Below are 24,015 nucleotides of genomic sequence, written 5' to 3'. Positions count from 1 at the left end.
GTCCATGCTCGGAAGCCATCAAACCTGAATGAACTAGAGATGTTTTGTAAAGAGGAATGGTCCAAAATACCTTCAACCACAATCCAGACTCTCATTGGAACCTACAGGAAGCGTTTAGAGGCTGTAATTTCTGCAAAAGGCGGATCTACTAAATATTGATTTCATTTCTTTTTTGTGGTGCCCAAATTTATGCACCTGCCTGATTTTGTTTGAACAATTATTGCACACTTTCATTTCACTTCTCAAATATCACTGTGTGTGTCTCCTATATGATATATTTAACTGACGTTTTTTATCGTAACAACCAACGATTTATACAGGAAAATAATGACTATTAACAAGGTTGCTCAAACTTTTGCATCCCACTGTGTATATATATATATATATATATATATATATATATATATATATATAAAAAATACTGCATCACAGCGAGAAGTAGTGTGTTAAAGAAGTTATGAAAAAGGAAACATTTTAAAAATAACATAACATGGTTGTCAGTGTAATTGTCGTAGGCTTATTTTTAGTACTGAGAGTGAATTTGAAGATTGTAACGAAAAGGCAGGAGTCACCAACAGGAAGACGTGAAGCAAGGCAAACAATAACAGGGTTGAAGCGGTGGAGTAAAGAAGAAGGGAGCAGTGAGCACGACAGACAGCTGAGGAAAGTAAGGAAGCGAGTGAGGAGGCACATGAGCGCGGGATGTCGTTAATGTATATAGGCAGGGAGCCAACTACGTGGTAGGTGTGCGGACAGCAGCCGTGCGGAAAAAGGAAGGGGGACCGCTGGCGGCTGTCATGCGTCTCTGCCATGAAATAAACTGTCTGTTAATGGAAATAAGGAATGAAACATAAAATCCAAGTGAAAATCCATTTTAATTCCCGTCTGTAATGTGACAAAACAGGACAAAGACCGTGGGGGATGAATACCTCTACAGGGCACTGTATTCATCTCATGTAAAAGAATTTAAAAACCAAATCATGTAATTCAGTTCTCAATTAACAAGGTCTTATTGTGAATTCATTAGTTTACTGGTCTAGTTTATCAGCCAGAATGTATTTTGTGACAAGTAAATTTATGAGAGCTAATGTAGATATCTGTTTATAAGTTGTGAAGTTAGCACTATGTAGAGCCCGACCCGGCACAGAGTCACTCCAGAGGTACGTGTAAAATGGCACAAGACTCTTATTTTTCTTCACCTGTGGGGCATGTCTTCCCCGTGAACCCCACAGACAATACACAGTCCCAAATACTTAAAGATAAGCACCAAACACACAAAGGCACTCTCTTCTCAAACCACCACCCCTCTCTGGCAACCTCGTCCTCTTCCTCCCGATTCTGGCCCCCGAGTAGTGGCTGCAGGCTCTTCTTATAGTCCTCCTGGAAGTGCTCCAGGTGGTGATTGGCCTAATTAGGCTGCACTTCCGGGTGTGGCTGCATTCTAACCCACACGGGCTCGTTAAGCCATGCAGCCCCTCCAGGTGGAGCCCCACAGGTTTGAGCCCTGAAGTCCCACGCTTGTGGCCCCGATGTAACCCAGGAGGGCTGCCACCAAGCGTCCTGGGTGAGGTATCGTGTTGCCCATGGTTGCTCCCCTGGAACATATGCAGCAGGGGCATCCCGGCTGGGCATGGGACCCGGCTGCCTGTCACCAAGTATTTATTTATTTTCAAGCTCACGTAATTCAGCTATAGGGTCTAACGGACCCCACATTTGTCCCAGCAGCATCAAACACACCATTGACCAGTCATTTGTACCCCAAAATATGGAGTCAATTTGGTATCAACTGATTATGTAATCTGTTGGAGGAAAACTGGAGCACCCAGAAAAAAACAAAAATGAACAAAGAATTCAAACTGATGTCCCCTGGAGTTGTGAGGTGGCAGTGTCCCAACATAAACCTTTTTGTTGTTGTTAGATAAGAAAGCTCTGGCAGTTTGAGGGAAATGTTGGGGTGTGATTTGATAAAATGTTGGTTCACTATTTCCCCTGTAAAAAAAATAATTTATCCAGTATCTGCAGGGGGTGAGCTGTGAACCCTCTCAATTCTTCAACTGTCAAAAATGAAGCAGGTTTTGGCATAAGAAATGAAGCTTGGGGCTGGCAGTGTGCTTCAGCTTTCTCCTGCTCTCATTTCCTCTTTTTGTTTTGGTTTAATGCTGCAGCTGCACCTGCAGATTATGTAAATCCTATGTGCTCTTACAACGGACTTTCATATTTATGTTTAAATATATAACGTTTGAAGGGTGCAATAAACAATGTTGATTTTCTACTAGAATGCTTACTTTTTTTTTAGTATGATTGCATTACAGGAATCTGCAGTGTTCAGCAGTAGAGCACCTGTTCACACAAACCAAACTTCTGTTACATTTTCCAAATGTAGAATAGAAAAGAGTATTGTTGTAGTTGATATTCGGAGTTTGTGTTCAATGGATGTGCACATTTTATGAATCCGTGGACACATCTTGACAGTCTCCAGTGTGACATGTCTGTGTCAGTGATATGCACAACTTGTAGTTGAATTATTATTACCTGGAGATGAGTTTACCTCTCCTCAGTGTTTAGCTATCCCTATGACCTCGTTCAACTGAAGCAACTCTGTGCAGTTTGTTTTTTGTTTGATTTTTTTTTTTTGCCCATTATTGAGCATTGGAACAAATCATCATTACCACTTGGCGATATCACTGCCAGTCTGCTGCATTTAATGAGACGTTTGGCCGCTGAACTCTTTCAAGTGAGCACAAATGTGCTGCTAATGAGGGAGATCAGTGTGCGGAGCCACTCTCAATGAACTGCAAATCCTAATTTAAGACCACCCTAGATATGTCTGTGACTCTTGTTTAATATATTGTGGCAAGTGATTTTGTGGGAGGAGAAAATACTTTGCTTAGTTAGATTTATAAAGCTTGTGGTAAGATTATACAATAGTGTCTAAGCCACGTTTTGCTTCTCTGGGGATTTCTTACCATTTCTTACTAATGACAGTTGTGTGCAAAGTTTAAAGCTGCTGCCTTACATCAAAAGCCCTATTTACCCTCTTTGTGTGCCACTTTTTTTCTTTTTTTCTCATTTTTCACTCTGCAGATCGAACGTGTTGGCCAACCTGTCTGACAAAGCCTTTGACAAGCCCATATGTGAAGTTCTGCTGAATCAGAAATATTTTAATGGAATTGGAAACTACCTGCGAGCAGAAATACTGTACAGGTACACATGAAACTTGGAAAAACACACACGCGGCTATTTGAGTGCCTTTGTCTTTCTTTTTAAAAGTGATAGGATTTCCATTTGTTATTATTAAAGCAGAAAGTGAATGTCAAGTAAGAATGAGCAAGAATGGAAACCAAGAAAGTAGCAGTTATAAGTAACATATTTATTAATGAATGTTAGAAAAAGTAAATAGATTTTTTTTGTGGATGATTGAGTCATAAAGATTGAGAAAAATATAAAGAGTAATGACATGTTGCAGGTCTCAGTATGTCATCTTCTATTTTAAACATTCATTTGCCTTGCATATCCAGTGTTTTAATTTTCTAAACCTGCTTTTTCCTGATTGGGGTCATACGTCATTCGAGTCTCTACCAGTACCAAGGTAGAATTAGTCATGTATGGGATGCGAGTCTGTGACAGAGCACATTTAACACTTGGACATGCACACAAACGTAAAACCACGCGACCTCCACACAAAAGGACATGTCAGCCAGGATTTAAACAACACTATTTCTTGTGCCATCGATAAATTATAGTACTTGCCACACCCTTAAAATTTTAGATAGATAGATAGATAGATAGATACTTATTTTTGTCCCCAAGGAAAAATTAGAGCTTTACAGAAGCTTGAGGAAGAGAAATAACATATAAATAATAAAACAAACAACAACCCCCTAAGCACACATAAGAACTTGTGGCTTGGATACTAGAGAACCGCTGCAGTCAATAAGGCGGCAGTAAGATGGCCAGTGACCAGAGATTACATTTCTTCTCCCTTTCTCTGCAAGTTGTAAAATTGCTTGGGATGTGTGGAAGAATAATTGTAGGGTAACGGAGCATTCATCTTAAAGAAACAGCATAAAGGGGTAATAAATGTCAAAAATCAGATAAAGGTCACGTGAACAACAAAATGTACTGAAAGATGATTAAGAAATGAGCAGATGTCCTGTAAAAAAACAGAATGGACAGTCGTTATATGCACAGAAATTTCAAGGGTGGTAGCTCATTTTAAAAGGTATAAGAAGAACCAAAATGTAATATAATAGATTTTTATTTTATATAAGTTGTTTGGGTGTAAACCAACAAACCAGCCAGAGTAAATGTTTGCATTGTCTGACACTGTATGTAATTTCAATAGTTTATAAAATGAACCTCTATTCTTTTGTGTCTCTGACCAGGCTGTAACAGTCTGCTCCCTCGTAAGGCGTTTTGCCGAGGAGTAATTAAAAGATACAATGGACAGCTCCTCTCCTGCCTGATGACTGACTTGTCCTGTTAGAGGATGTTTCTTTTTTTAATAAGATGTTAAATTTCTACCACACATGAGAACAGATAATTATCCTCACATACCATAGTTTTAATACCTCCATGAGAAGTTAAGTTAGTGAGGATAATCCTTTAATATGGCAGAACTAAAACCACAACTGTTAAACAAGAGTTTTGTTGCATTCAACACATCAAATACAATGGTTTACTCTTCACTATTGCTTTGAAGCACAAAAAAAAAAAATAAGATTTTACTTTGTTGCTTAATCTACTATTAATTTTTTTTTCTAATTCTTCCACAAGATCCATGGGATCAGAAGGCTGCTGTGCAGTTTGTGTGTTCCTTCTATATATAATCTAATTCATTATGTAACATGTGATGTTAGATTCATTTTCTCCATTTCATTACAAGGGCAGCACAGTGGTGTGAGTGTGTGCTCTGCCTGCAATGGACTGGCGTCCTGTTCAGGGTTTCTTCCTGCCTTGCACTCTGTGCCAGCTGGCAGAGGCTCCAGCACATCCCCACAGCCCTGGTCTGGATTAAGTGAATTAGAAAATGACATTTCATTACAATAATGTTCGTGTTCTGTTGATTTGTACTCAACAATAAATAGGAAAAAAAATTATACCAAGTCCATCCATTTATCTATTTTACAACCCACTATATCCTAACACAGGGTCACGGGGGTATGCTGGAACCAATCCCAGCCAGCACAGGGCACAAGGCAGGAACATACCCCGGGCAGGGCGCCAGCCCACCGCAGGGCACACACACACCCAGGACAATTTAGGATCACCAATGCACCTAACCTGCATGTCTTTGGACTGTGGGAGGAAACCCACGCAGACATGGGGAGAACATGCAAACTCCACGCAGGGAGGACCAGAGAAGCGAACCCAGGTCTCCTAACTGCAAGGCAGCAGCGCTACCCACTGCGCCACAGTGCCACCCTCATTCTGTAGTCTACTCAGTAAATTCACTGCCTGTGAATTGTTGCATGATATAATCTTTCTCTTTTAATGACAGGGTGAAGATTCCCCCTTTTGTTAAAGCAAGGACAGTCTTGGACAACCTATTACCAAAAAGCAAGGCAAATGTGGAAGTCAAAGCAGAAGATAACCAGTGCCAAACGCCTGAGGTAACAGATGTTTGCTCTACCCGAGTCGTCCCTGTCAACTCATTTGAGCTAGCGCAGAGTTAAGGGACATGCTGTCATTTTATTTTTTTGTCTTCTTCTTTGAAGTAATGGGATTGGCCCTTTTTGATAAGAGCACAGGCCTCATCGCAGACTAGCTGTTCAGTGCCTGGCTTGAGTTGCCAAGAGAAGAATGCAGCATGCAGACCAGGAGCCTTTGTTCTGCTTGTCCACTTCAGGCTTTTCATTCCTGTCAGGTAAATGTGGATAGCTGCCAATGGAAAGGTCCGCTGTAGCTCAGTGGAAACCCTGATGGCAGTAGAATAGAAATATTATGCAGCAGATCAAGTAACCCTAGGAATCTACACTTTGCTTGAAAATGTCCACATTGAGTCAAAAACTTGTACAAATGTAGATGTAAGATGTTATTACATTATTTGTACATGTGTCTTACTGAGGATATATAAGATGGTGCAATATAAAGTAAACAGAATAGATTACAAATAGAGTATGTTTTTCATTTAATGTTCGGTTATAAGTAGTAGACACAGTCTCACAGCATGTTTTAAAGTGGCCAAGTTATCCTGATAAGATACAGTTGTTCAGATCCAGAAAGTGCAAGGAAAACATTGTATGCCGGCTTATTGAGTGTATTCCCACCAACGCACCTCTTTAGCAAACGGCTACATTTGGGTGACAAACTGTATTTATGCTCCAGGTACCTGTCACGTTTTAGCACACAGCTCTCTTGGCCTGTCAAGTTTTCTCCTCAATCCCTTATTTAGTCATTAAGGCTAAATGGAAACTGACTAGGTAGATAGATACTTTACTTTATGTGTCCCCAAGTGTAAGTATGTTCCAAAATATCCAGAAAGTATTCAGTGCATTCCTTTCTGTGGCCAAACCTGACATTTTCAAGGCCATAATAAACTTCCAAGTGAAGGCTGCTTTATCTAGCAATGAAAGAAACCACATATACCACAAAAAACAATGTATGAAATGATTCTTATTTTTCTGGCGGCGTTCGCTGAATCTTTAACGGTTCCTTTTGCAGATAACTTTGAGCAAGAAAATCAAGCAGAAAAAGGAGCGCCCTGACATACTTGACCTCTGTCACTTTGTGCCTTTGGAAGTTGTTAAAATGGGTAAATGCAAGCTAAATATTTAACTGACTGTAGGGACTCCTGAATATTATTACTAAATGTTGACACAGTTTGTAAATTCCATCATTTTAATTTCAGCTACTGAGATTCCGTTCAGTTCTTTTCTTCTCGGAGTTCTTTGCCTTCTGTAATCCACTTTTATCATCACTCATTATAGTCCGGTCAGTTTTTTAGTAAGGAAGGTATGCAGCTTCAGGCATAGCCAGTTGCTTATTATATCTAATCAAATATTTCTGAAATTAACAACACATAGAATCTTTTTTTAAAAAGAAGAAACTTTGCTGGTTATTTCTTGTGCCCCGTTTAACAGGCTTGGTTTTATATTGTGTTACAAAAATGGGTTTCCAGACATTCTTCTTTAAATGTCAAGTTTGTTGTTTGCATTTGGTGGTGATGGAGGTGGGCTGCTGCCTCGTGGATCATCCTGCATGTCTTTTGTTTTTCCCCACTTTGAGCAAATGAGGGTGAACTAATAGGTACGCGGTCAATGTTGTTGCCGGTCTTGTATCCACACAAAGACACGATAACCAATATTTGTAGATTCCTGTAAATGTTGATTACACAAACAGTAATTTTGAATGAAAAAAGGGAGAATTCATAATAGACTGTGGTACAAATGAAAAATACTGAATAATAACAATGGGTGAAAATTCTTAGCTCAAGGCTGCCAATGCGGTTGGAATTATAAAACAAACTGCTTGCCACCACTGAAAGAGAAAAGCGTTTTTATACTGCGGGCCTACTGGGGGTGACTGCACTTCATACCCTCTGAGCTTTCGTTAGGCGCTGACTTTTCTCAGTCGTTACATGGATTATGCCAGTGAATATCTGGATGAATGAAGAATTAGGAGGTGTACAGTGTACTGTGAACCAAGGTTATTATAGTTAACAAAAACTAAAATCAAAACTGAAACTATTATTAAAAAAACATTTTCGTAAACTGAAATAAAATAATTAACAAAACCAAAATTAAAAACTAAAACTAAACAAAACTATTAAAGTAGCTGGAAAGACTAACTGAAATAAAATAATAATTTACTAAAATATTTTTAGTTTTAGTTTTTGAATGAATATTCTTGCCGTTAGTCTTTAACCCTTGTAAGTTTTGCAATCCTATTCTAGATAAGCAGGTTTAGATAATGTATATGTTGTTCTTAATCTCGGACGCTGTCTCTGTCGTTTTGTGCCTGTCCATACTCTTATTACCTGCTCCTGCTCTGCTCATTATGGGTTTACTGTTCTTATGGTGGGCTATTCAAGATTTACCACCCCTAACCTTGACACTACATGCTTGTTGTTCTTTGTTTCCCTCAATACAGCCTGGTGGGGCCTGCACACTGACTCAAGCCTAAGAGTCCTGTTCTTCCTAAGCTCTTGTGATTTTCATGAGAAAATATTTTAAAAATGATAAAATTGTTCATATTCAGTGTCTAGTTTTGATTATGTTTGGTTGTATTAGACAAAAACAAAACCAGATAGTAAACTAGGCAGTATAGTAAGCTTCCACTAACATTAAACTCATATCTAAATCTGTTAAGTGTGCAGTTCTGTCTGATTGTGACACAAAAGTAACTCCGTAGGCGCTCCATACCATAATTACTAAAACTGAAACTAATATATATATAAAAATAAAATAGAAATACCTTTGTGAAATAAAAACTAAACTAAAACTAAAATACACAATGAAGGAAAACTAAAACTAAACTGAATTTCCAAGTAAGGTCAGAAAAAATATAGAAATAAAAACTAATATAAAAAGGCAAAACTATAATAACCTTGCTGTGAACATTGTTGCCCAAACAACAGCTCGACATTATTATTTATATTCCAACACGGTAAGCATTTTATTTTAAGGAGATCAAGCATTAAGTCCTCCAGTCAGTTCTTTGTTTCCTGAGTAAGGTGAATGTGAAATGAAGATTTTGCTTCAAGTAGTAAAAGAAGCAATATATAAATGTAAAGAATTCTTATTATTACCATTACTTTTTCTATACCTAATCTAGTAGGTGGCCATATTAGACAGTGCATGCAATTAAGTCGAAACTAAAGAAACATTACCTAAATTATCAGGAATTATGATTCTCATGAAAGACTGCAAAGCAAAATACACCGACAAACAGAATTCGGGGATTACATGAAGTTATTTAACACGGACGCCTAGAGAAGTGCAGTTTCCATTCTGTTTCAGCTACGTCGATATAACTTGTGATGGCCATTTCAGTGACTGATGCCAAAAAGGCACTACATTTAGAATTATCAGTCTTTCTTTTATATAATACTTTGTCACAGTGAGCACACTGTCCAAATTATATAAAGTACAAGTGAGGGTGGAAATCTGCTGCTAATCCACTGTATGTGTACAGTTCAGTGAATTAGTTTGCTTATTATATATAGTAATATTGCAGATAAATTATTTTCCCTTTATTTAATGCACCACTGAATTTTATGAGCCCCATTAACAAATTGAGAATTTTACAACATGTACATGGAGATCAACATAAATAGGCATGCAAGTAGGGTTACTGTATCGTTTATGCTGGCATATTTACTAAAAAAAGAATAAAGTTACTTGTAATTGTGCTGCACAAACCCACACGTCTCAGACAGTATGGAGAGCCCCACTTCAAGGTTTTTCTATTTCTATTTCAGGAGGCAAAGGCTATGACCCGGAACAATCCAATGACTACTCTTCTTTCAAAGGCTGGCTGCAGTGTTACTGTGTTCCAGGAATGAACTCCACGCGTGATCATAATGGAAGAACCATCTGGTTTCAGGTTTAAAGAGACAAAGAAAGCTACTTTTTAAGAGTTAGAATAACAGAGAAATTGCAAGTTGGTTACCTTGAGGGAAGTGATTGAGGAAGGTGAAATATTCATGTTATAAAAAGGCACAGCCATTTCCATTAATCAAGTATCAATGAGTGCTTAGGCAGACTTAGGCAATGTTGCTAATCAGCATGTGCCAACCAAAGTAAATTATACTTGATGTCTATCAACACTCTTTCATATGATGGAATGAAACACGATCAATTATATACAATACGATGGTGCAAATGTTGTTTACAAAGAGGCCTATGGTAGATATACGCTTAATAGGGTGTATAATGTAAGGTTGTGAAGTAATTGAATCATCCGTGTGATGAAATGAGGCGACTCTATTGAATTCCTGAGAAACTAAATCACTAAACTACCGAGACATGCAGTGGAAGCAGAAACCTTGAGAACGTTTAAGAAGAATCAGGATGAGATATTGGGACAGCTCAGCTCTCCGCTAAACACTCAGACTTCATGGACTGAATGGTCTCCTCTCTTGTCAGATTTCTTACGTTCTTATGTCTGGGAAATTTGCTTGTGTGTTAACAGAGTAATTTATTAAAGAAATACTAATGGAAAGAACACTCCTGGACTGTCCTGTCAGGCTGGGAAGTGTGTTGTATTACGTAGTATTAACAATGCAGTGTTGGATAGAACTGAAATATGGAGATAAAACTGCTGTGGACAAAACTGAAGGTTTAGTTTCCAAAAACAAGGCTTGCTCATTTAATCCTTTTATCAAATATGCAGGAGCAGGTCTGATTAATAATGGTAACTTTTTGTTGCTGCTTAGTCATATCAATGTAAAAGCATACAGTTAGGCATATTTTTAATAAATATAACCAATGTAATACGCCATATGGTTATCCTGTACTTATTTAATAGTAAAATAGAATGAATATTAGAAGGTAAAGAGCAGAACTTGCCACTAGCAACTAAAATACCTAAAAATAAGACAGAGGGCAGAACCCATCAAACGAGCGCCCATTCATCCTTCTTTCTTGATTGTGTTACAACACAAAAGATGAAAACAGCTACTACTACAGTAAAGAATCGTCAGAGAGCTGTGCCTGGGTATCTGCAAATGCTGGCAGCTTACTAAGAAAAAAAGAACCAGCAGACCTTTTATTAATGTTGACTAAGGACGAACTGAAAACATCTCTTCTCTTTTTTCATTTCAAAAGTCTTGTCATATTTGCTAATTAGCCGTTTTCTTTTTACAGGGAGACCCTGGACCTTTGGCTCCTAAAGGTCTGTTTTTTCTGTCATCTTCTGTCTTTCTAATCATTCAGACTAGTGTGGTGCTGCGGTGTCACCCACTGCACGATTTCCCTCGGGTCCTAATTTGGGATTCTTGAGGTGTTTCCTCGTGTGGTGGGTGCAGCAACACGTAACAGCGCATGCTCACAACCTCTCACTCTAATCTCAACATACTGAACAATTTAACTTTTTTTTTATATATATATTTTAGGCTTGAAGTCTCGCAGAAAGAAAACCAATAAGCAAAATGTAGAAGATAGTGATGAAAAGGTGAGATTTTTCCCCAGTATGTTTTGTATCTTGTTACGTGACTAATTTGGATAAGAGAATCGCATGCAACATTGAAGTTCAGGTAAAGTCTGGCTGGTAACTGTTTAAGCAGTCGACGTTGTGCAAGGTTAAAATCGGAATTCTTATCATTTTACCAATAACTAAAACTTACATCCCACTTTAATGTTTTATCTGTTTCTGACTGTTTCAGTTTTCTTTTTGACTTTCATAGCCAATTGTAGAAAAAGAGGAAAAGAAGCCTAAAAGAAAAAAAGGGAAAGATACCGAGCGTGAGAAAGATGAGGTTTCTGAAGAATATGAGTCTGAAAAACTGCATACAGACAAAAAAAGAACAGAACTTGAAAATGAGGAGGCTGCTGCTGCTGTGAAGAAAGGTAGGGAATGAAAGGATTTATTCTTTAAACCAAATGTTGCTTTCTTACTGCTGTAAAAAGCTTACGTGGAATCAACGCTGGGAATTGCAGGGAACATTAAGATCTTGTTATCACAGTCCTGCATCAAAACACAATAATATTGTAATATTAAAAGTCAATTCTGAAATAGATTCACATTTATTTTTTCCTTTTTGTTTTGATGTAGTATTAAAATTATATCCCTGTGCACAAAATGGCAGGGACACTGTAAAAATGGTGCCATCTTTTGGATGTGACATAAAACCGAGGTGCTGATTCTCTGTGGTCATAAAAAAAAAACCCTTGGCATCCTTTATAAAAAGTAGGGTGTACCCCAGTGTCCTGGCTAAATTGCCCATTGTGACATTGTCTATTCTGGCCCCCTAGTCATCTCCTGATTTTGTCTCTCACCCCTTCACAACTTAATTGTTAACGTGTGCTGAGTGTACTGGTGCAGAAAATGACTGCCATCACATTATTCAGGTGAGTGCTACACATTGATGGTATTTGAAGTGGCTCCCCACTGTCTACGTAAAACATATTGGGGGTCCCAAAAGTGTCATATAAATGTAACTAACTATCTAAATTTGATTTGATTTGCATGTAAAGGCAGAGTGAACAAAGTTCTTACAGAACATGGATTAACAATGTGACCCAATGAGATTTCAGGGTTTATTCCCTATACAGCACAATGTGTTTTGTTAAGCAAGTACCAATAAAATGCAATCTTTTTACATGAACATAGATGCGCCAAAACAAACTGCAGTACCGTACTGTATCTTGGGAGTGGCCACTTGATTCTGTATGTACAAGTAGCAAGTCTAGTATGGTGACTAACGTCCTTCTCTTCCGGATTTATTTATTTGTAACAACACTTACATAATCCTTGGTGTTTTGTTAGAGGTTTTTCTGTGGGGATTACTTTGCATTTTAGAAAGTGCTATCTCATGTATCAATACTTTGTTACCATTAAGCTTCAAAAATGGATATTGTGATTTACAGCAGCTTTGTAGAACATGTCATTCTGATAGGTTGCATCTCAACAAATTCAGAACTTCTGATTCAAACACATCGTGGCCAGTGCAGCATGAAAGTAGTCTTGTGATACAGTCATATGAAAAAGCTCTCAGCCTGCATAATAGTTTACTCTGCTTACAACAAAAAATATAACAGTGGTATGTCTTTCGTTTCCTAGGAACATCTGAGTACTGGGGTGTTTCCCGAACAAAGATTTTTAGTGAAGCAGTATTTAGTTGTAGGAAATTTAATCAAATGTGAAAAACTGGCTATGCAGAAATTTGGGTTCCCTTGTAATTTTGCTGATTTGAATACGTGTAACTGCTCAATACTGATTACTTACAACACCAAATTGGTTGGATTAGCTTGTTAGGCCTTGAACTTCATAGACAGGTGTGTCCAATCATGAGAAAAGGTATTTAAGGTGGTCAATTGCAAGTTGTGCTTCCCTTTGACTCTCCTCTGAAGAGTGACAGCATGGGATCCTCAAAGCAACTCTCGAAAGATCTGAAAACAAAGATTGTTCAGTCTCATGGTTTAGGGGAAAGCTACAAAAAACTATCTCAGAGGTCTAAACTGTCAGTGTCAACTGTAAGGAATGGAATCAGGAAATGGAAGGCCACAGGCACAGTTGCTGTTAAATCCTGGTCTGGCAGGCCAAGAAAAATATAGGAGTGGCATATGAGCACGATTGTCAGAATGGTTACAGACAACCCACAGATCACCTCCAAAGACCTGCAAGAACATCTTGCTGCAGATGCTGTATCTGTACATCGTTCTACAATTCAGCGCAATTTGCACAAAGAACATCAGTATGGCAGGGTGATGAGAAAGAAGCCCTTTCTGCCCTCACACCACAAACAGAGTCGCTTGTTGTATGCAAATGCTCATTTAGACAAGCCAGATTCATTTTGGAACAAAGTGCTTTGGACTGATGAGACAAAAATGGAGTTATTTGGTCATTAAAAAAAAGCGCTTCGCATGGCGGAAGAAGAAAACACTGCATTCCTAGAAAAACACCTGCTACCTACTGTCAAATTTGGTGGAGGTTCCATCAGGCTGTGTGGCTGTGTGGCTAGTTCAGGGACTGGGGCCCTTGTTAAAGTCGAGGGTCAGATGAATTCAACCCAATATTAACAAATTCTTCAGGATAATGTTCAAGCATCAGTCACAAAGTTGAAGTTACACAGAGGTTGGATATTCCACTGAGACAATGACCCAAAACACAGTTTGAAATCTACAAAGGCATTCATGCAGAGGGAGATGTACAATGTTCTGGAATGGCCGTCACAGTCCTCTGACTTGAATATCATAGAAAATCTATGGGATGATTTGAAGCAGGCTGTCCATGCTCGGCAGCCATCAAATTTAACTGAACTGGAGAGATTTTGTATGGAAGAATGGTCAAAATACCTCCATCCAGAATCCAGACACTCATCAAAGGCTATAGGAGGACGGCGTCTAGAGGCTGTTATATTGGCAAAAGGAGGCTCAAGATAGATAGATAGATAGATACTTTATTAATCCCAAGAGGAAATTCACATTCACATCAACTAAATATTGATGTAATATCTCTGTTGGGGTGCCCAAATTTATGCACCTATCTAATTTTGTTATATTGCATATTTTCTGTTAATCCAGTAAACTTACTGTAACTGCTGAAATACTACTGTTTCCATAAGGCATGTCATATATTAAAAGGAAGTTGCTACTTTGGATTTTTGTTTATCATTGGCTGAGTTTTCAAAGAAACTCAAACTTTTTCATTTGACTGTATGTGCATAAAAATGTTTACCATTGCTTTAATGTAAATACCAGACAAGACTGGAGAGCCTCTCTGCCACTTTTTGTGGTTAAAACATACAGAACAAAAAGATGCCTAAATAGGAAAATCAGTGGAAAGTAAACTTTTTCTACTTCCCTTGCAGTGAAATTGGGAGTCTGCTGTCATGTTGAGGACAGATGCTCACACTACAAGTAGATTCACCTTAACGGAGTAGGAGTTAAATCTTTCACCAAGAGAGACCGATTATACTATCTCACTCCAATTGCCAGCTTGGAGAGCAGAACTGTTATTCACAATGTAGACAGAAGTGTTAACGTTACACGCTGAACTGCACACATTTCTTTGACACGATTATTCGTCAAGGCATTTCAGTGCGGTGCGCACTATCAATAGAAAGGTTTATACTGTAGCACTTGTTTGTTTTTCTGACTCCATGTCAGAAAGCAGGAAGGTCAATTTTTGCTCTGAAGGTTTTTATTTTCTACTTACTGAACAACTTAACAACCAAAACGCCAAATTTAGCATGACAGTGGTCTTTCTCAGCCATCATAATTACAGCTTCTTTTAAAAGGCTTTCCTTCTCCACCCTCTGTGACTTCTAGACAGGAATGTATGGTGAATTGACATTGTTGTTTGTTTGTTTTTTAGGATCAAGAAAAATGAATCTTAGGAGCAGAAAAGTGAAGTCAAAACCTAGCTGATGTTTGAAAAGCTGATTATATTTTTAATATGAATGCAATATATATTGCACAATAGCACAATATATACTGTGCTTTTATTTTTATACTACTGTATTTCCAAAAAACACTTTTTAAAATAAAAAAAAATATTAGCTGTTTTTAATGGATTCTATCTTTAAAAATATGTTACAAAAGAACCCAAACTATAACTTGAAAGCTGTTTCTTTGCATAAAACAAAAGGCATTCCAATTAAATCTTTTCTCTGATAAATGACTAATGTTTATTTGGTAACAAACGTGCATCTTTCAACTTCTGAAACAATGAAAGACATTCAAAGATATAAAAAGTGTCGCCTTACTTCATTAAGGTCTATCAAAATACTTGAAAGGCACAGCAGCACAAGGAAGGTCTGGTGCTTCAGAAGTCTGGAAGAAACGCCTCTGGTTCACTGAAGGACGAGTAGAAGACTGGTGATCTGGAATGGCCTGAAGGTCAAGGAGAACTCAGATGCTGGGGCACTTGCTACAGGGTGACTTGTATCAGGGCGCTCAAGAAGATCACAGCTGTAAGAGATACAAAGTCCGCGATTTCTTTAAAATGCTCTCGGCAAGCACTAAACAGAAACTCCGCCACCACTGCTAATAGCGAGTGAGCACTATCTGGGATGACTTTGATGTGAAGTGTGTGCCATTCCATAGAAAGTAAACAAAACAGGGATGACATAAATAGTACATCTGCCTCGGTTCAAACCTCATGTCTGCTTGTTGCATCTATGGAGTTTGCACCTTCTTCCTCAGTTTGTGTTTGGTTATAAAGATGCGCAGGTCGGGCCTGTTTACCAAGTCTAGGCTGGCCCATTGTCAGAGTAGTGATGGGTGTGTGCACAAGTTGGCACCTTAATGGATTTGCATCCTGTGCAGGGTAGGCTTTGGACCCCCATAACTGTTTGTGTAGAGAATGTAGTACTTAAAATATGAAGTATTATGATCTTCAAAAGATTTCCACAATATTGCAGTGTTCAATCATAATGTGATCCTGTGGGTCCTGAAGTGAGATTTTCTAAGATGCATTACAGTAATCTGCTGAAGAGGACCGACAATGGTGACCTCCAACAGCTGTTTCTTCTCGGTCCTTTACACTGCATGTCCATTCCTGTGTTAACAGCCAATGAGTAAAGCCTGGATGGCTTTTGTGTTAGCCACACTGAGTTATCCTCTAATAGCTGGGGCAGGCAGAGACATTAAACTTTTTGATGAATTTATGGTAACAGCAAGTGTGCGTATTAACTAGGCCCTGCACTAGTGTCTCACCCATGGCTGGTCCCTGCCTTGCACCCAATTCTGCCAGTGCCACCCCAGATCATAAATAGGATTCACTGGGCTTGAGAATGTTGTGATGCACCGATTATCAGGATCTCCATAAGGATTTAATAAAAGCCCAATGAAGATCCTTTTTCCATATTTGCAGAAACTGTTTTTCTTTTAAATGTTTTTATGTTTTATGATGCTTGGTACTGACTTAACCAGGAATTAAACGGAGCAAACATTTGGTAGCTTTTAGAAGTTGCATATATTACTGCTAAAACAAGGTACACTGAACATGATGGGACATTTACGAGTGAAAAGCAGGTATTGTTTTTACTGTCTACTCACCCTAACTGCAATGATTCAGGTAAACACTAAACGGTACAATTATAATGCATTTTTTTGAAATATAAATTATGTGTTCAGGACTACCAGGCACATCATCCCAAGGATAATCTCTGCTCCAAAAGGACAGGAGTGAAAGTTAGATGATACTTGCCTCTGGCCTCAGTACTTATGCAAGTCTGTCCTATCTCGGACTTGTCAAGTATCATCAAAAGTGTCTCTAATGTCACAGACGTTTCCTCTCATTGTATATCAAATGCTTTCTCTTCTAATCATTTGCCTGTTTCCAGTATTTGGAAATTTGGTTATGTTTGACTTTTTGTTTTACACACTCATAAATCTCCAAGACGGTTGTCCACTAATGGACTGCAACCCACAAGGTTACCAGTTCAGTCCCCACAACAGACTTGATGTGGCGCACATCAATCAATTAATACAATAGCTACTATCATCATAAAATATAAAAAAACAACAACATTGTAATTCCCCACTATCCTAAACAAATTTCAAAAATTCTTTGAATCAATTAATTTATGGGCGCCCCACGATTTTGTTTTAGTCACATATAACCATGAAAATTGCGGTTAAAGAAAATTAAATTTTTTTGCTTTTTAGTCCATTTATAACTAAAATAAATAAAATTGCTTTACTTGAAAATATTTTTTGTATATTTTATTATATGAAATGTGAAAAAATGGATTTAACCTACAACAGAAAAAGGCAACCAAAGCATTTCTATAAAGTATGTGTAACAAATTTAAAATGTAATTATTTCTGCCGTCTCTCCTCAGATATACTCACTAGTAGGCAGCCTTAACAGCGAGAGTGGTGCGAAGCATAGTTGAGACTGTGCTGCCGTGAGACTCATAAAGCCGCAGTACGACAGCATCCTTCTGGTCCTCCGCCTGTCAAATTCAAATAGAAAGCAGTTGGCGTACACAAAGCACTCGGCTAACTAACAAATGCAGCCTGTAGACTAAAAAATGAATTCCATATCTTCTGTAGGTTATGACACACTAAACCTAAAGAAAGCTGACAGTATATCAGACTTCTCATCTTCTAGATTTCTCAGCTGGTACGATAAAGCAGTAAAGTGCGACTTGAGAAGCTAAAATAAAAGGCACTTACAGAAAAAGGGGTATCATCAGACACTTAAATAGAACAGAGAAAATGACACGTTGTAGACCTGAGGAACAGGCCCTAATAAGCAAACCAGACTGCACTGAATTGTTTAACTGAAGTCCAGAAACATGAATACTAAAATCCATTCTGGAAAATGCATTTAAACGACTGTAATGTATATGCCGCTCATTCCCTTGAGAAATGTGGTGGAAGAGACGTGATACAGCTGTAGGTCTTGATGGTAGCTGAAGGGCACAGTCTCTGCAAAGTCGGGCATTGGAACATTTTGTTTCCTAAATATGAAAACAACCCGTCCATTTCTGAACTGCGAAATGAATCAGTGTGCTTAAGTTTTCCTTTGTGATCTACAGCAGTGCCCACATTTGGCTTGCACTATGTATCTCAGTGGCATTGCTGCTCCTTTGCATCTAAGAAGTTAAGGAGCCGTTGAGCATCAGCAGCTCAAAAACTCACCTGTTTTATGGTTTCCAGGATGATAGCAGGACAGTCTACTGAAAAAGCACTCCATGACACGGCCTGGGAAGGACTCCTTTGTGTGGGAACACAATGAAGGGGAAAGTTCATGTTGTATGCACACTGGATAACGCCAGCTTCCTGAAAAGAGCCTTTAGGGAAAAAGGAAACAAATGAAGAGTTGCTGTGATCAGTTGATTCTAAGGTACTCTGACCTTACAAGTTCATCTCAATGGCATCACTTAAAATGAGACAGACAGGTCACTGTTGTTTTGTTGAAGGCATCCTTGCTAAGCTTAAGATGCCTACCTTGTTATGTTGCAATAATACAGTATAAAAGGGCAGGGGTTCAATAAATGCTGGCTTTTATTTGTATTTTCAAGGATAAAATAAAACACAAATTCAAACTGTAGGAGGTTTGTGCCATTTACTTATAAATAAAGATGCACCATGACATCCTAAACCTATCTGACTGTACACCCAAAAGGGAACACTTGTTTGAATCTCTGCCTGTTTTTAAACATTTAAGGTTTTACTCACACTGGTAATTCATTCCGTGCCCAAGCACATTTGTCCACAAGTAATTCCACAAAGTCTCATTCGTTTCACTAGTGTGATTGCTCTGTGACGTACCCTCGCCTACTTGAAAAAGGTAGGCCTAAGCACGGCTGTGTAGCATTTAGGAACAGTGTGATCGCTAAATGTGCCCAAGCGCGAAAAACAGACGCGATGTCAATGATGTGACAAGTCAGAAAGTGCAATTCTCATTTCATTCAAAACCTTTTGAGTTAAAAGCAGATTTTCATTCTCACTTTACGCATGAACTTGAATTGTAGTTGGCAAGAAGAGCCGAAGATTCCTCCCATAACATCATTTGTCACCATAAAAAGCTTCTTGGATGTGCAGCACGATTATCAGCAACATGCTGCACTGCACACTCAAAAAATCTAAAAGAGGACAGAGCGTTATCCTGCCCTATTCGACTCCAAAACAACCACAAAATAAGTAAAGTCGTTTTGACATGCATGCTGTCACACCGTGTTCGGATCATGTTTTGGCTTTACACAAAGTCACATGGTCATGACGAAAGTGGCCCAGGCCCAGAATGTTAAGCACAGTGTCCGTGCAGGCTACTAGGGGGACAATCGCACTTAGGCACAGTACGGAACAGACATGCCTAGTGCGAGTACACCCTGACAAGAGTAGCTGTAAAGATTAGCTTACAACAAATTACTTCACTGATGCAATGCAGCCTCATTTGCCAGTAAGTCACATATCAAGACATTACCAGTCACTACCATGATCTCATGATCAAGAAGCAGGCATGCTATCTGTACCTTCTAAATAATAGTTAATTATATGCCTCTCTATTATAAAAAAAGAACATTTTAGGACAAGACGTAATCTTTTGAAGAGAGACAGAGAGACACCTTCATGTCCCGCGAGATGGCCAAGTCACATCATACTTACAACCTTTGGAAGCAAGTCCCGTGAGACAGTGTCTTTTGCAAGTCACACACTACTTACAACCATTTTCAAACAAGACCACGGTCATCTAACCTCTCAGTGGTTGGAATGCTTTTGGCAGACACACTTCCTGTGCTCTCAGCTCTTAAAAATTTTATATGTTCTAGATGACATATCATTGACTAAGCGAAGAAGAAAGAGCACCACATCGAAAAGAGACATAAAAGCATTGGAGAGAAAAGAATGCAAAAAAGAACCAAAATAATCGATGTGCAAATTCTGAAAATTAGGCAAGTAATAATCAGCCCGTCCCGTTAGACTAGACTTTGTGCCAAGAGATTTAACCATGCCCAGGACTAGAAATAAAAGACAAAGTAGAACATCGTAAAGAATTTAAAAACATTGGCACGATACACGTGCAGAGCAGGTTAGAGATAATGGAAGTACTAAAATTTGAAAGTCTCAAAAAGAGATCTTTATATAGACAAGTCTTTGCATCCTATGAACAATTACATTCCAAATTTAACATTCCAGCTACACATTTCTTTCACTATCTTCAAATCAGGAACTTTGTTAAAAAGAATCTTCCAGATTTTCCTCATCTTGCACCCACATCCATGCTGGAAAAAATATTGCTCAATCTCAAGGACTCCATCTCTACAATATATAAAATCATTTTACAATACCTCCCTTTCAAAGATCCAAGAGGACACTGGGAAAAAGATCTCTCAATCAATATATCAGAAAAGGAGTGGAAAGTAGCAATGCAGAGAATTCACTCGAGCTCCATATGCGCAAAGCATACAATTATACAACTTAAAATTATATATCTAGCACATCTGTCTCGACTAAAACTCTCCAAAATGTTTCCAGGACATGATCGAACCTGCGAACGTTGCAACCAAGCCCCAGCCTCAACAGGTCACATGTTCTGGGCCTGCACCAAATTAACATTATTCTGGACAAAAATTTTTAATTACCTCTCAGACAGCCTCGGTGTCACAATCCCTCCTAACCCATTAACAGCTGTGTTTGGGGTTCTTCCAGAGGGGTTTAAAGTGGAGAAAGACAAACAAACTGTGATTGCATTCACTACACTGTTGGCACGCAGACTTATTCTGATAAACTGGAAGAACCCAAACTCTCCTCTTTTAAGTCAGTGGGAAACCGATGTGTTATATTATTTGAAGTTGGAAAAAATCAAATACTCAGTTAGAGGATCTGTACAGACCTTTTTCAAAACATGGCAGGATCTAATCAGTAATATTTTAAAATAAGTTCATAAAGCACAGAGAATTTATTAATTTAGGTATGTTTACAAACCTTAAATTTCACGCCGTTTGGCTTGCTCTCTCTCTCAGGGGTGGGGATCGATTTGTTCTTAACTTAATTTTTCTTTTTGTAAAAACTTGATTGATTTGTATGGATTGTAATAAAATTAATAAAAAGGAACAAAAAAAAAATAATGGAAGTAGGAAAATTCGAAAGTCTCAAAAAAATTATAGTAAAGATCGCATTAGCGCAAACAAACGGAAAATATAACTTGGTGAAACAACAGAACAATAAAAAGAGATCGCATAGTGTTTGAGGATGCCTGGGGGAGAAGAGAGACAAGGCAGTGAGAGAAAAGGACAGCTGCTGTACAGGCTTTTAAACATTCGAAGCGCCGCACGAGATGCAGATCACACGGCTTAGCAGCAGCTGATTGAGCAAAGAGGAGGTAAAAAAAACAACTGTATTTGTTTCCCATTGCATCACCGTTTAGAAGGGGTTTCGGTGGAGCAACCACGTCTCCTTGGGGTGTGTTCAGCCCCCCTCTTCACAACAGCGCAGGGAGGGTGTGGGGAGGGGGCAAAGCCCCCTAGTACTGTATAATAAAATTACATTTTTTTCCCTCTCCTTTAAAGAGTCATATAATCAGAAAGTTCAGAGGCACGGTTCTGATGCAGGATTTCAACAAACTGCAAGTTACTACAAAATCTGCTCCCTGTTTTCGACTTCAGTCTATTACAATATCAAAGACAGAAAAGGTACTGCACATTACCAATGACATTAGAAATGTTTTCTCAGTGGGCAGCCACCATCTTGAGTCCTACCTTGATGAGGCATCACAGCATAAGTGAACTCATGCCATCCAATGTCAGCCGTGGCATCAGGAGACTTTGGTGCTCGTAACCTGAAATGCACATGTTGCACAGCAAGTCAAAAAAGCATGTGACTCAGGTCAGACAATATTTGAAAAGGCCACAACACCCCATTTACTATGTCAGCTCCTGGAAAAAAGACACAGTTGTTCAAGGTTCATGTACGGAATGCAGGAAGCTTCTTCTGCACCCTGCCATACCTGCATATGGTTTTGCTTGCCAATAGCACATCTCTTTTAATTCCTATAACAGTTTTTTTTCAGGGTACAAATGTATGTAATGAGACTACAGCTTCCTAGAGATTCTTCATTGCTCACAATTTATAAAGATATTGCCTCTTGGTGCTTGATGTAACTTTCAAGTGGAGTTTTGCGGTCATGTACCTCTTGACTTTGAGATTGCACTGTGATAATATGCATGTGCAAAAGCTGAACTACAGCCTGAAGGCAATGTCATCTGTGCAGGTCATCAACATGTCTACTGATCTTACTGATATCCTGTCACACTTTATAAGTTCATTCGTACAGAAACCACAAGTAGCTTTGCCAGTTTTCTAAAATTACTTGCTATGGTATGCATAATGCACATAAGGTTATTTTTAATAATGCTATCGATCTATTCTGCAGATGAAATGAGAGCTTCAGGACAAACATAGCGTGGTATGCAGCTCAAGCCACTTCATGTAAATCTGATGTTGTTTCCTCTTCCACCTAAATAACACGGTTAGCTTTCATACTTAACTCTCATGGGGGCGAATGTCATCTGTAATGGCTGCAATGCAGAAAATTAGTTTCATTAATGTACATTGTGATAATAACAACCCTATAAACGAACAAATGTACAGTGTGCCCTAGAAAAGAAAACCATGCTAGTATGCCCTGGGGATTTTACCTACATCAGTATCTGCAGAACATTTACGTTTCCTGCTAACAAGTCAGTCCTCAGAGGGATAGAAATGTTTTTCAAACACTGCTGTGTGTGTACAGTGCATCCGGATAGTATTCACAGCGCATCACTTTTTCCACATTTTGTTATGTTACAGCCTTATTCCAAAATGGATTAAATTCATTTTTTTCCTCAGAATTCTACACACAACACCCCATAATGACAATGTGAAAAAAGTTTACTTGAGGTTTTTGCAAATTTATTAAAAATAAAAAAATTGAGAAAGCACATGTACATAAGTATTCACAGCCTCTTCCATGAAGCTCAGAATTGAGCTACGGTGCATCCTGTTCCCCCTGATCATCCTTGAGATGTTTCTGCAGCTTAATTGAAGTCCACCTGTAGTAAATTCAGTTGATTGGACATGATTTGGAAAGGCACACACCTGTCTATAGAAGGTCCCACAGTTGACAGTTCATGTTAGAGCACAAACCAAGCATGAAGTCAAAAGAATTGTCTGTAGACCTCCGAGACAGGATTCTCTCGAGGCACAAATCTGGAGAAGGTTACAGAAAAAAAATCTGCTGCTTTAAAGGTCCCAATGAGCACAGTGGCCTCCATCACCTGTAAGTGTAAGAAGATCGAAACCACCAGGACTCTTCCCAGAGCTGGCCGGCCATCTAAACTGAGCAATCTGGGGAGAAGGGCCTTAGTCAGGTAGGTGACCAAGAACCCGATGGTCACTCTGTCAGAGCTCCAGAGGTCCTCTGTGGAGAGAGGAGAACCCTCCAGAAAGACAACCATCTCTGCAGCAATCCACCAATCAGGCCTGTATGGTAGAGTGGCCAGACGAAGCCACTCCTTAGTAAAAGGCACATGGCAGCCCACCTGGAGTTTGCCAAAAAGCACCTGAAGGACTCTCGGACCATGAGAAACAAAATTCTCTGGTCTGATGAGACAAAGATTGAACTCTTTGGTGTGAATGCCAGGCGTCACGTTTGGAGGAAACCAGGCACCGCTCATCACCAGGCCAATACCATCCCTACAGTAAAGCATGGTGGTGGCAGCATCATGCTGTGGGGATGTTTTTCAGCAGCAGGAACTGGGAGACTAGTCAGGATAAAGGGAAACATAACTGCAGCAATGTACAGAGACATCCTGGATGAAAACCTGCTCCAGAGCGCTCTTGACCTTAGACTGGGGTGACGGTTCATCTTTCAGCAGGACAACGACCCTAAGCACACAGCCAAGATATCAAAGGA

The 24,015-nt window shown here is 38.9% G+C and overlaps 2 protein-coding genes across 4 annotated transcripts in view; one reads left to right on the top strand and one right to left on the bottom strand.

Annotated features, from left to right (window-relative positions):
* neil1 (nei-like DNA glycosylase 1) overlaps nt 1–15,169 on the top strand; it is a 29,798-nt gene extending 14,629 nt beyond the window's left edge. For both annotated transcript variants that reach the window (XM_039773689.1, XM_039773690.1), the window contains exons 3-10: nt 3,085–3,204; nt 5,501–5,612; nt 6,664–6,754; nt 9,422–9,546; nt 10,809–10,836; nt 11,057–11,115; nt 11,348–11,510; nt 14,980–15,169. In XM_039773689.1, the coding sequence (XP_039629623.1) occupies nt 3,085–3,204; nt 5,501–5,612; nt 6,664–6,754; nt 9,422–9,546; nt 10,809–10,836; nt 11,057–11,115; nt 11,348–11,510; nt 14,980–15,032 (751 nt within the window). In that variant the 3' untranslated portion in view covers nt 15,033–15,169. The remainder of the gene's footprint in view (nt 1–3,084; nt 3,205–5,500; nt 5,613–6,663; nt 6,755–9,421; nt 9,547–10,808; nt 10,837–11,056; nt 11,116–11,347; nt 11,511–14,979) is intronic.
* A 97-nt stretch (nt 15,170–15,266) lies between these two features.
* Nucleotides 15,267–24,015, bottom strand: part of man2c1 (mannosidase, alpha, class 2C, member 1) — a 42,976-nt gene continuing 34,227 nt past the window's right edge. The window contains exons 23-26 of one of the 2 annotated variants that reach the window (XM_039773686.1): nt 21,821–21,900; nt 18,258–18,409; nt 17,463–17,566; nt 15,267–15,575 (exon numbers count right to left, since the gene is read on the bottom strand). In XM_039773686.1, the coding sequence (XP_039629620.1) occupies nt 15,458–15,575; nt 17,463–17,566; nt 18,258–18,409; nt 21,821–21,900 (454 nt within the window). In that variant the 3' untranslated portion in view covers nt 15,267–15,457. The other variant, XM_039773687.1, reaches the window with a different exon arrangement.

The sequence above is a fragment of the Polypterus senegalus genome, chromosome 12 (genome assembly GCF_016835505.1).
Source record: "Polypterus senegalus isolate Bchr_013 chromosome 12, ASM1683550v1, whole genome shotgun sequence".
Classification (NCBI taxonomy): domain Eukaryota; kingdom Metazoa; phylum Chordata; class Cladistia; order Polypteriformes; family Polypteridae; genus Polypterus; species Polypterus senegalus.
This window is presented reverse-complemented; position numbering and strand designations above follow the sequence as displayed.